At 59.2% G+C, this 12187-nt stretch overlaps 2 protein-coding genes across 2 annotated transcripts; both read left to right on the top strand.

The window, feature by feature from the left end:
* LOC121167022 (sialic acid-binding Ig-like lectin 14) lies at positions 1-4953 on the top strand. The gene is made up of 7 exons (XM_040996376.1): positions 1-713; positions 809-1198; positions 1533-1808; positions 2081-2128; positions 3349-3606; positions 3701-3836; positions 3924-4953. Exons 1-7 carry the CDS (start codon positions 671-673, stop codon positions 3961-3963), a joined length of 1191 nt encoding a protein of 396 aa, XP_040852310.1. The 5' UTR covers positions 1-670; the 3' UTR covers positions 3964-4953.
* Positions 4954-7575: 2622 nt separating this feature from the next.
* On the top strand, positions 7576-11987 carry LOC121167020 (sialic acid-binding Ig-like lectin 14). Its single transcript, XM_040996374.1, has 8 exons — positions 7576-7695; positions 7791-8180; positions 8516-8794; positions 9067-9114; positions 9965-10222; positions 10322-10627; positions 10760-10865; positions 10954-11987. Exons 1-8 carry the CDS (start codon positions 7653-7655, stop codon positions 10991-10993), a joined length of 1470 nt encoding a protein of 489 aa, XP_040852308.1. The 5' UTR covers positions 7576-7652; the 3' UTR covers positions 10994-11987.
* The last annotated feature ends 200 nt before the right edge of the window (positions 11988-12187 follow it).

The raw sequence follows: 12187 nt of genomic DNA, 5'->3' as shown, positions 1-12187 counted from the left end.
GCACCGATTGCTGGGGATTCCTGGCATGTTGGTTCCACCGAGGCTGAGCTCTGCAGGGACCATGTGGCTTCTGCAGCCTTCAGGGAAACCCCAGTGGGAGGGGTCACTTCCTCCCTTGAAACAGCCCAGCTCAAGTGGACTGAGCACATGGCTGTCCCAGCGGACCTTCATGAATCCCCAGACCGAGGCAGGTAGATCCTCTTGCAGGGCCCACACTCCCCTCATCCAGCTCCCTCTAGCCTGCATTTCTAAGGCAGCTCCAAGTTCCAGGGTTCAGAGGGGTATATTGGAAGGTGCTTGCAGCTGCCCCTCCCCTGCACGTCGCTAGCCTGCTCCCCGTTTCTCTGTCCCATTCTGTCTGCACACGCCCTGGCTGCTGCATGTGTATCTGAACGTGACTCAGCAGCTCTACCCGAGGAGAAGCTCCAGGCCTCTAGACCCTCCATCCACACTTGCACCACCCACACTCTGTCTCTGCCATGTCTGCTGGGGACAGCAGGAATACCATCTCCCTGCCCCCAACAAGCCGCCCAGGCCCATGCAGCACCCAAGTTCCCCTTTGGCATGGCCCAGGCCCACACTCACCCAGCAGCTTCCTGTTGCTCTCACTTGGCCACACCTCACGTTTGAGACATTTCTTTGCCTAGAGTGAGACCAGAACCCCGACTCAATGCTGCCGCTGCTGCTGCTGCTACTGTCCCTGCTGCGGGAGGGTAAGGGGCTCACTGGGCAATGGGGGACAGGGAGGCTGTGGTGGGGCAGCGCTGTGACTGAGTCTCTGTGTCCCCTCTTCCCGGCCCCTGTCCAGGGTCCCTGCAGCAGAAACCAGGCTATGAGCTGCAGGTGCAGGAGTCGGTGACAGTGCAGGAGGGTCTGTGTGTCCTCGTGCCCTGCTCCTTCTCCTACCCTGAGATCAGGACTTATTTGACAAGCCCTGGCGAGCCTTTTGTCTTCTGGTTCCGAGACGGGGACAATGTCTACACTCAAGCTCCTGTGGCCACCAACAAGCCAGATTGGCCAGTAAGGCCTGAGACGAAGGGCCGGTTCCACGTCCCCAGGGACCTCAGCACCAACAACTGTTCCCTGAGCATCACAGACGCCAGGAGGGAGGACACAGGGACGTACTTCTTCCGAGTGGAGAAGGGAAGCGACGTCAAATACAACTACATCTGGAATAAGCTGTCTCTGAATGTGACAGGTGCGGCTGTGTTCCTGGGAGAGGGCCTGGGATGCACACGGTGTGTCAGGATGGGGACAGAGTGGGCAGGTGGAAGGACAGTTGTGGGATATCGGGGGCAGAGTCATCGGGCCCTGGTCACTCTCAGGATCCTTTTGGGCCCACACTCTCTCCACGGGAGAGGGCCTGGGATGCACACCGTGTGTTAGGATGGGGACAGAGTGGGCAGGTGGTGAGTACAGATGTGGGATATCGGGAGTGTGTGCATGGGGCATGGGGCCCTGGTCACTCTAAGGGTCTCCATGGACCCTGGGTCCCCCACACCTGGTCCTGAGCCTCCTGCCTCTGTCTTCAGCCCTCACAGAGAAGCCCCACATCCAGCTCCCGGCAACCCTGCACTCTGGCCACAACTCACAGCTGCACTGCAGCCTGCCAGGACACTGCCCACAGGGGAGAGCTCTCCGCTTCTCCTGGAAGGGCAGTGCCCTTGACTCTCAGACTCCCTGGAAGTTCCAGTCATCCCTGGTCCTCACACCGAGGCCCCAGGACCACGGCACCAACCTCACCTGTCGGGTGCAGTACCTCGGCAGTCAGGTGACCACGGAGAGAACCGTGCAGCTCAATGTCTCCTGTGAGTGCTGGGCGGGGGCAGGCCTGTGCTCCCAGGGGCAGTGGGGGCGGTGTGCCTGCACGGGATTGTACACGTGTGTGCAGGTGTGTGCCCGTGTGCTCATCTTGTACATGTGCCTGTTACAGTCACCTAGGGAGTGTCTGCGTGGATCTGAGCGTGGGAGTGCGGGCGTGGGGTGGGTCAGAAGGACACGGCTGCTTCGCGGGTATATCAGGTGCCCACGTGCGTGCTGCTCCTCACCCCTGAGGCCAGGGCCCCTTCTTCCCTTCCAGATCCTCCTCAGAACCTCAGCGTCAGCGTCTTCTTCCAAAACAGCACAGGTAGGGAAACCTCTGCTCCAGGGACTGGGACGTGGAGCCTGGTGAAAGAACAGCCCTCGTTGCACAGACACCGTGGGGGCTGACTCTGCCGCGAAGACTGCTCTGCACAGTGCTTGGTGGGCAGACACACTTGGGGGAGCGGGGTCTCCTCCCTCCCGCTGCTCACACATTCCCTTATCTTCTCTCTATGTGAGGAATCTCTCGATGTGGGGTGAGTTTATCCTCTTGATCTTGCAGCGTGCAGGTCAGCAGGTGCTGTGGGCAGCTGCTCTCTCCTTCAGGCAAAGCTGGAGCATAGCCCCAGCAACCAGCTGCCACCCCTCCCTGTCTCCGCCTTCCCCAGCTGATGTCCACCTGTCTCTGTAATCACTCCTCCAGGCCCCGCTCTCTTGGCCGGCCCTGCCTTCCTTCCATGCTGAGGTCATCGCCTCCCCTAGGAGTCCTCCGAGTGCCCATTGCCCACTGCTCCATCCTAACCCTCAGTTCTAGCTTCCTGCTCTTCCCTCCTGGGCTTTGCTGTCCCTTCCTGATAGCCCTGGCTGCATGGCTGCTGCGACCATTGCCAGCCCCTCTGTCACCCCCCTGCACCCCATGAGCCCAGGGTGCCCAGGACCTCACTGCTCCAAAGGGCTCCCACTCACACAGGCACATCCAAGACTCAGCGGGTCCCAAGGACTCAGCTGCTCCTCCCTTCCCCCTCTCCCTCTCCATCATCAATGGGGTGGGGGCCCCATTGTCTGCCCTGGAACCACCTCTGCTATGACCTGCCTCCCACCTCACATGCTCAGGCTCAGGTGCCAGTCAGTGCCAAGCCTGTGCCCTCTGACTCCTCACACTGAGTGCTTCCCAGGACTCCCAGCCTGGCACGTGAGGCCCTGACAGTGTGCTTGTCCCCTGGTCCCTATTGTTGCATCACAAGAGTCCCTGGTCCTCCCCTCCCAGCTCAGCTACAGCTGTGTTGTTGCCTCTGGCTTGGTGGTCTCGGCTCCCAGCACATCCCCAGCTGCAGACCCCCCTCCACTGGACGTGAGGACACCCTGTCATCCTAGCCTTGGCTCAGCTCCCCTTCCCCATGTCAAGGAGACCTACTCTCTCCTGTCACCATCCCACAGGCAGTCCCATGGGCTTCCCCATCAATGAGTGGCTGGCTGAGTGTCAGGGCCCAAGTGCAGACACATGGGTCATTTCCACAGCCCACTCTCTCACCTTCCCTCGCACAGTCCCACAGGCACTGAGCAATGGCACGTGCCTGCCTGTCTCTGAGGGTCTGTCCCTGCGCCTGGTCTGCATGGCTGATGGCAGCCCCACTGCCTCGATGGGCTGGTTCAGGGGGCACGAAGCCCTGCCTTCCTCCCGTGCGTCAGAATCCGGAGTCCTGGAGCTGCCCGAGGTGCAGGCCAAAGACCAAGGAGAACTCACCTGCTGGGCTCGGCACCTGCTGGGCTCCAGCCATTTCTCCTTGAGCCTCTCTGTGCAGAGTGAGTGTCGGGGCAGGTATGTGTTGCAGAGGAGTGGGGATGGGGGAGGCTGAGGCCTGAGGCTGGAACCTCACCCTGTGCCCACCCGTGCCAGGAGCTTCCTCTGGCTGCACGTGCGTATGTGAGAGACAGGAGAGCTCCTGGCCCCTGGTGCTCACCCTGATCAGAGGGTCCCTCATGGCAGCCGGCTTCCTTCTCACCTATGGCCTCACGTGGCTCTACTACACCAGGTAAGCTCCAGGGGCTCAGCTGCTGGCACTGCCTGGCCTGGGAGCCCCTGAATCCACTCTGACCTGAGGCTTGTGCTGGCCCTGTAGGTGCGGAGGCCCCCAGCTTCACGCCTCGACACCAAGATGAGCACGGGGGAACCAGACCCAAGCCGCGGCCATGTCATGCTAGCCTCTCCCTGGAGGCAGCTCTCTGCGACTCTTTCCTGCCTGCTTCCCTGTCCTTAATCCACCAAGCCCGGCACGTCCTGCCCCATCCCAGCTTCACCTGCTGCCCTTCTCATCCCTCCCCACCACCTGCTCCAACATGTGACTGGGCTGCATGCTTCAGGTCCCCCACACCTGAGAGTTTGCCTTGTTGACCATGGAAGGACAGGGGAGGCCAGAAATGACCCATCCCCGAGACCCGGATGCACTGCGCATTGCAAGCCTGGCTGCTCCCTCCACCTGGAGCTGCGACTGTAAAACACGACCAAGGGCATCTCCACATGGAAGACACAGGACCGCCCGGGAACAGATGTTACTCTTGAAGGCCCCTGCGGATCCTTGTAGACCTCAAGGACATCTGGGCATGTTTGCACGCAGGCTGTGGTGTCCGCATGACCCCGTGGATGTTCAGTAGAGAATGTGTCCATGGTGACCCGGCTTGGGGAGGGTGGCAGGCTGACAGAGCCACAGTGATGGATTCTCCCACACCCTGGGCCCTTGATGGACGCACAGCCTGGTCCTCACAGCTGGTGCCTGGACCCCTCCCTAGCTGTGTCCACGTCCTTCCTGCCTCCATGGCTCACACAGGATACCCATCACTGCCGGGCTCTCCTCTCTAGTTTCAGCTTTGCCCAGCATTCCCTGACCAGGCCGATATCTCCCAAGTCCTTAGCCATAGATTTTCTCTTTTCCTGTGTGACCCTGTTGGCCTCGTTCGTGCATTTTGTTCACATTCTGACTCCTGCGTGCCTGACAATGGCAGAGGACCCAGAGCTGCGAAGGCATCACAGTGGGACAGAGTGAGGACTCGGGTTTCATGGACTTCCAAGGACTTTAGCGAGGAGGGTATGCTGAGGTTCCCTGCCTGTGATGGAGCAGGCTCAGCTGCACCTGCGTTACCACCTCCTAGAAAGCATTGGTTGAGTCCTGGATGTTCCCCATTAGATCCAGCTCCCTCCCTGCTTGTGGTCTGGGAAAGCAGTGGAGAATGGTCCAAGTACTGGGAACCCTGCACCCATGTGGGAGACCCAGAAGATGCTCCTGGCTCCTGGCTCCTGGTATGGGATGGGCCCAATGCTGACTGTTGCAACAATTTGAGGAGTTAGCAGGTGGAAGGAGATCCATCTCTCCCTCTCTCTCTCTCTCTGCATCTCTATAACAATTCTGCATTTCAAATCAATATAAAGATATATTTTGTGAAGCAAGTATGTTTTCTGCAGCTGTCCTGGCTGGAAGTTTGGACACAGTGGAATTGGATGTCAGTTAGCATGACTGGCAACGCCATCTGGTACAAACTCCCGTCCTGTCCCATCGCACCAAGCCTCTCTCTGGCTCTGTCACCTCCTTCCCACGGTGTCACGGCCCAGAAACCAACTCCACCTGCCTTCACTCAGTGCACTGAGCAAAGGACTCTTGGCACTGACTCCTCCCCGAGGGGAACCTCACGGTTCATGTCACTTTAGGACCCAGCTCCCTCTCACTTTCCTCTTCACCTCATCCTGCTGACACGAGGATCCTGACTTACACTAGTTTAGTCCTGGATGTTTCTGCTGCAGCATGGCGTGAAAGCCACAGCCTGTGGGTGCAGCTTTCCAACTCGGAACTTCTGTCTTTTCTCAGGATGCTCAGCTGTGCCGTGGAGCCAGCTGCTGGTTGGGTGCCTGCCTGAGCACAGGCGTAAACCACCCAGACTCCGGGGTGTTGGGTGTGCTAGGCGAGTAGACCCCAGGATGTTGGGTGGGTAGTTGAGTCGTCCCCGTCTCAGGTGACAGAGGAATCAGCAGTACGTCACCACGTCATCCGTACCCAGAGCAGCTCTCCAGCCGACATCCCCGCTGCTCACTGCATGTCCCGTGACTCTCATTCCAGGAAGGAGGCTGTGTGTTTGCCTGATCCTGCGTTTGACATGCGCCCATCCCTTCCTGGGTTCAAGGCAGGGCTGCACTGGAGCTTGCAGCTTCCTGCTGCTGTGCACCCACAGATGCAGCACACATACAACAAGAGATACAATGTTGAAGCAATCATGTTACATGTTTCAGCAAACACACATACTCCTGTCTCTAAGATCAACTCCGTAACTATGTTGCCAGTGAAGAGGGTCTCCTCTTAGCCCTGGCTGTTGGTCACTCTGGAGTGTTCCCTGTTGCTCAAAGGAGGCTTGTGCCCTTGGGAAGCAGGAGCCTGGCTGGCAGCTGCCCCTGGGGTGTGGCTTCCCTGGAGGAGGTGATGGAGACATCTCTTCCGTCTGCCCACGTCTGGCGGTTTCTGGCTGCTTCTAGCTCTCTTCTCTCCCTCCCAACACAGTGTGCGTGCATGGGCAATAGAGGCAGGGAGAAGAGGACTCTACTCTGAACACGGCAAAGAGTGGAGGGACTGACAGCCAAAGACTGTGGCGCAGTGTATGTGGGAAAGCTCTTCAGCACACAGCAGGTAGACCCGGAGTGTTCACTCTACCAACGTCAGACTCCTGCTGAACAGCCCTGGGTGGAGCAGGACAGACAGAGCTCAGGAGAGAATTCTGCCTACAGTCCGGCCGAGGGCACACTCATCTTTGCACACGGGCCCTTTTCTTGGAAGCAAAGGCACATGGCAGCAAGTCGCAGGACTCACCACACTGCTAAGTGAGCAGGCAGAAGATGACACGGGACAATGACACGCTGCCTTTAGACTGGGTACAGCCTGCCTGCCCACTCCATCCGCATGCCCTCCTCCAGATGCTGGGTTGGTATTCTCGCATGAGCCTCTCCCACGAGAGTAATTGTAGCTGATTTCTGTAGACAGAGGACACAGCCAAGCCAGCGTCTGTGAGCACTGTTGACCAGGATTGCACTTTGTCCTAGTTTCTGAAGGCCCTGCTTCTAGAACCTGTTGTCACGAAGCTCTGACTGTTGGCATGTTCCTGGTTAAATCAGAGGTGGGGTGCTGCAGAGCCCAGGTTTTTGCACCGATTGCTGGGGACTCCATTATGTTGGTTCCACCGATGCTGAGCTCCACAGGGACCATGTGGCTTCTGCAGCCTTCAGGGAAACCCCAGTGGGAGGGGTCACTTTCTCCCTTGAAACAGCCCAGCCCAAGTGGACTTGGCACATGGCTGTCTCAGCGGACCTACATAAAAACCCCAAGACCAAGGCAGGTAGATCCTCTTGCAGGGCCCACACTCCCCTCATCCAGCTCCCTCTAGCCTGCATTTCTAAGGCAGCTCCAAGTTCCGGGGTTCAGATGGGTATATTGGAAGGTGCTTGCAGCTGCCCCTCCCCTGCACGTCGCTAGCCTGCTCCCCGTTTCTCTGTCCCATTCTGTCTGCACACGCCCTGGCTGCTGCATGTGTATCTGAACGTGACTCAGCAGCTCTACCCGAGGAGAAGCTCCAGGCCTCTAGACCCTCCATCCACACTTGCACCACCCACACTCTGTCTCTGCCATGTCTGCTGGGGACAGCAGGAATACCATCTCCCTGCCCCCAACAAGCTGCCCAGGCCCATGCAGCACCCAAGTTCCCCTTTGGCATGGCCCAGGCCCACACTCACCCAGCCGCTTCTTGTTGCTCTCACTTGGCCACACCTCACATTTGAGACATTTCTTTGCCTAGAGTGAGACCAGAACCCCGACTCAATGCTGCCGCTGCTGCTGCTGCTACTGTCCCTGCTGCGGGAGGGTAAGGGGCTCACTGGGCAATGGGGGACAGGGAGGCTGTGGTGGGGCAGCGCTGTGACTGAGTCTCTGTGTCCCCTCTTCCCGGCCCCTGTCCAGGGTCCCTGCAGCAGGAAGCAGGCTACAAGCTGCAGGTGCAGAAGTCGGTGACAGTGCAGGAGGGTCTGTGTGTCCTCGTGCCCTGCTCCTTCTCCTACCCTGAGATCAGGACTTATTTGACAAGCCCTGCCGAGCCTTTTCTCTTCTGGTTCCGAGACGGGGACAATGTCTACACTCAAGCTCCTGTGGCCACCAACAAGCCAGATTGGCCAGTAAGGCCTGAGACGAAGGGCCGGTTCCACGTCCCCAGGGACCTCAGCACCAACAACTGTTCCCTGAGCATCACAGATGCCAGGAGGGAGGACACAGGGAGGTACTTCTTCCGAGTGGAGAAGGGAAGCAAGCTCAAATACAGCTACTTGTGGAAGACACTGTCTGTGGAGGTGACAGGTGCGGCTGGGTTCTTGGGAGAGGGCCTGGGATGGACACCCTGTGTTAGCATGGGGACAGAGCATGCGGATGTTAAGGACAGTTGTGGGATATCGGGAGCATGGGCATGGGGCCCTGGTAATTTCCAAGGTCCTCTTGGGCCCACACTCTGTCTACGGGACAGGGCCTGTGATGGACACCGTGTGTCAGGATGGGGACAGAGTGGGCAGGTGGTGAGTAGGGAGGTGGGATATCAGGGACGTGGGCATGGGGAACAGGCCCTGGTCACTCTCAGGGTCACCATGGACCCTGGATCCCCCACACCCTGGACCTGAGCCTCCTGCCTCTGTCCTCAGCCCTCTCAGAGAAGCCACACATCCAGCTCCCGGCAACCCTGCAGTCTGGCCACACCACACTGTTGCACTGCAGCCTGCCAGGACACTGCCCACTTGGGAGAACTCTCAGCTTCTCCTGGAAGGGCAGTGCCCTTGACTCTCAGACTCCCTGGAGGGCATGGTCCTCCTTGTTGCTCCTCACACCGAGGCCCCAGGACCACGGCACCAACCTCACCTGTCGGGTGCAGTACCCGGGCAGTCAGGTGACCACGGAGAGAACCGTGCAGCTCAATGTCTCCTGTGAGTGCTGGGCGGGGGCAGGCCTGTGCTCCCAGGGGCAGTGGGGGCGGTGTGCCTGCACGGGATTGTACACGTGTGTGCAGGTGTGTGCCCGTGTGCTCATCTTGTACATGTGCCTGTTACAGTCACCTAGGGAGTGTCTGCATGGATCTGAGCGTGGGAGTGCGGGCGTGGGGTGGGTCAGAAGGACACGGCTGCTTCCTCAGGTATCCCAGGTGCCCACGTGCGTGCTGTTCCTCACCCCTGAGGCCAGGGCCCTTCTTCCCTTCCAGATCCTCCTCAGAACCTCAGCGTCAGCATCTTCTTCCAAAACAGCACAGGTAGGGAAACCTCTGCTCCAGGTACTGGGACATGGAGCCTGCAGCCACACTCTGTCCCCACAGCTCTGTGCGTGTGATTGCGTGTGTGTGTGTTTCTTCCACAAGCACTGGTGTATGCTCACAGCACGAGCCATGCAGACCTGTGCACACACATGAGTACACACTTGTGCCGTGCGTGCCTATGCACACAGACTTGAACATTCTTACACACATGTGTGCTCACAGCACACGCATCCTGTGCCTAAAGCCATGAGCAGACATTGAATGCTGCCCAGCCTCACCCTCCCTGTCCAGTTCCCATCACAGCTGCCACGTCGCCTCCACTTCAGGCCGGCACACCTTGCCTCTGGCTGCACTTCTCCTGCGGATCAGGACTCATGTTCTGGCAATGCTCAAGGGAAGGCTCTCAGCCCCAGGGGAGAGCAGCCCACGCGTTGGAGGAGGCCAGGAAGTGGCTCCACTGCTCTGACAGAACCCAGCAGGGCACTTCCAAACCCATGGCTAAATGCGATTACAACTAAGTGTATCTGGCCCAAAAACAAAACAAACAAACAAATCTGGAATCCATGTGGGTTGCTTTCCTAGCATCATTCCTCATGAACTTGCTTGCAAGATCATCAGGGCTCTGGGCTGTGCACGCATTGGACAGATCCTGACGCACCCCCCGGCCAGCCTTGATCCCCACCAGCTCCCTGCCAAGAGAGGGGAGTCCAGACCCTTGGGACAAAGTTCATGGGGTACAAGGCAGGAGGGCTGGGAGGGAAGTAGGAGTGTTGGCCAAGGGAGGGACAGGGGTGCCAGTCCAGCTCTGAGGCGGACTCTCCACCCTCAGTAGGTCTCTCCCCACAAGCCCCCAGCATGCTGCTTACCAGCTCATCCCTCACCGTCCCGGTTGGCTGGGCTCTGCGCCTGCGCTGCTCAGCACTCAGCAACCCTCCTGCCAACCTGAGCTGGGTGCGGGGACCCCCAGACCTGCAGCCCACCCCTGTCTCCTTCACCGACATCCTGGAGCTGCCGCAGGTGCAGCCAGAGCACGGAGGGCAGGTCACCTGCATAGCCCAGAACTCGCTGGGCTCCCAGCACCTTTCCATGAACCTCTCTGTTCAGGGTGAGTTTGGGCCTGGGACTGGAGGGGCAGAGGGTCATTTCCCTGCAATAATGAGCAGGAGAGAGGGCCCCTGCTGAGTCTTACCTGCTCTCTTCCTAGCCCCTCTACAGCTGCTGGGTCCCTTCTGCTCCTGGGAGGCCCAGGGTCTGCACTGCAAATGCTCCTCCCAGGCCCAGCTGGCCCCGTTCCTGCGCTGGCGGCTTGAGGAGCAGCTGCTGGAGGGGAACAGCAGCGGGAACAGCAGCGTTGCCTCCTTCATGGTCACCTCCAGCTCTGCAGGGCGCTGGGCCAACAGCTCCCTGAGCCTCCGCGGGGAGCTCAGCTCTAGCCTCAGGCTCAGCTGTGAAGTTTGGAACGTCCACGAGGGCCATAGCGTGCAGGTGTTGCTGCTGCCACCACCACCAGGTCAGGAACCTGAGTGACCCTCCCACAACCTAGAATCCCTGAGTGAGAGTGAGCAGTGTATGCTGCAGGGGAGAGAGGATGGGGGAGGCTAAGGCCTAGACTGGAATCTCAGCCTGTGCCCACCCATGCCAGAAGGCTCCCTGCACTCCTGGCCCCTGGTGCTCACCCTGATCAGAGGGTCCCTCATGGCAGCCGGCTTCCTTCTCACCTATGGCCTCACGTGGCTCTACTACACCAGGTAAGCTCCAGGGGCTCAGCTGCCCGGCACTGCCTGGCCTGGGAGCCCCTGAATCCACTCTGACCTGAGGCTTGTGCTGGCCCTGTAGGTGCGGAGGCCCCCAGCTTCACGCCTCGACACCGAGATGAGCACGGGGCACCCAGAGCCACAGCTGCGGCCATGTCACGCTAGCCTCTCCCTGGAGGCAGCTCTCTGCTTCTCTTTCCTGCCTGCCTCCTTCCCTGTCCTTAATCCACCAAGCCTGGCACGTCCTGCCCCATCCCAGCTTCACCTGCTGCCCTTCTCATCCCTCCCCACCACCTGCTCCAACATGTGACTGGGCTGCATGCTTCAGGTCCCCCACACCTGAGAGCTTGCTTGTTGACCATGGAAGGACAGGGGAGGCCAGAAATGACCCATCCCCGAGACCCGGATGCACTGCGAATTGCGAGCCTGGCTGCTCCCTCCACCTGGAGCTGCGACTGTGAAACACGACCAAGGGCATCTCCACATGGAAGACACAGGACCGCCCGGGAACAGATGTTACTCTTGAAGGCCCCTGCGGATCCTTGTAGACCTCAAGGACATCTGGGCATGTTTGCACGCAGGCTGTGGTGTCCGCATGACCCCGTGGATGTTCAGTAGAGAATGTGTCCATGGTGACCCGGCTTGGGGAGGGTGGCAGGCTGACAGAGCCACAGTGATGGATTCTCCCACACCCTGGGCCCTTGAAGGACGCACAGCCTGGTCCTCACAGCTGGTGCCTGGACCCCTCCCTAGCTGTGTCCACGTCCTTCCTGCCTCCATGGCTCACACAGGATACCCATCACTGCCGGGCTCTCCTCTCTAGTTTCAGCTTTGCCCAGCATTCCCTGACCAGGCCGGTATCTCCCAGGTCCTTAGCCATAGATTTTCTCTTTTCCTGTGTGACCCTGTTGGCCTCGTTCATGCATTTTGTTCACATTCTGACTCCTGCTTGCCTGACAATGGCAGAGGACCCAGAGCTGCGAAGGCATCACAGTGGGACAGAGTGAGGACTTGGTTTGCATGGACTTCCGAGGACTTTAGCGAGGAGGGTATGCTGAGGTTCCCTGCCTGTGATGGAGCAGGCTCAGCTGCACCTGCGTTACCACCTCCTAGAAAGCATTGGTTGAGTCCTGGATGTTCCCCATTAGATCCAGCTCCCTCCCTGCTTGTGGTCTGGGAAAGCAGTGGAGAATGGTCCAAGTACTGGGAACCCTGCACCCATGTGGGAGACCCAGAAGATGCTCCTGCCTCCTGGCTCCTGGTATGGGATGGGCCCAGTGCTGGCTGTTGCAACAATTTGGCGAGTGAGCCAGTAG

The sequence above is a fragment of the Ochotona curzoniae genome, unplaced genomic scaffold (assembly GCF_017591425.1).
Source record: "Ochotona curzoniae isolate NIBS_2020 unplaced genomic scaffold, NIBS_Ocur_1.0 patch289, whole genome shotgun sequence".
Classification (NCBI taxonomy): Eukaryota; Metazoa; Chordata; class Mammalia; order Lagomorpha; family Ochotonidae; genus Ochotona; species Ochotona curzoniae.
This window is presented reverse-complemented; position numbering and strand designations above follow the sequence as displayed.

Coding starts and splice junctions, on each gene's coding strand:
- LOC121167020 (XM_040996374.1), top strand. CDS start 7,653: ATGCTGCCGCTGCTGCTGCTGCTACTGTCCCTGCTGCGGGAGG. Junction 7,696..7,790: donor ACTGTCCCTGCTGCGGGAGG/GTAAGGGGCTCA, acceptor GCCCCTGTCCAG/GGTCCCTGCAGCAGGAAGCA. Junction 10,866..10,953: donor ACGTGGCTCTACTACACCAG/GTAAGCTCCAGG, acceptor CTGGCCCTGTAG/GTGCGGAGGCCCCCAGCTTC.
- LOC121167022 (XM_040996376.1), top strand. CDS start 671: ATGCTGCCGCTGCTGCTGCTGCTACTGTCCCTGCTGCGGGAGG. Junction 714..808: donor ACTGTCCCTGCTGCGGGAGG/GTAAGGGGCTCA, acceptor GCCCCTGTCCAG/GGTCCCTGCAGCAGAAACCA. Junction 3,837..3,923: donor ACGTGGCTCTACTACACCAG/GTAAGCTCCAGG, acceptor CTGGCCCTGTAG/GTGCGGAGGCCCCCAGCTTC.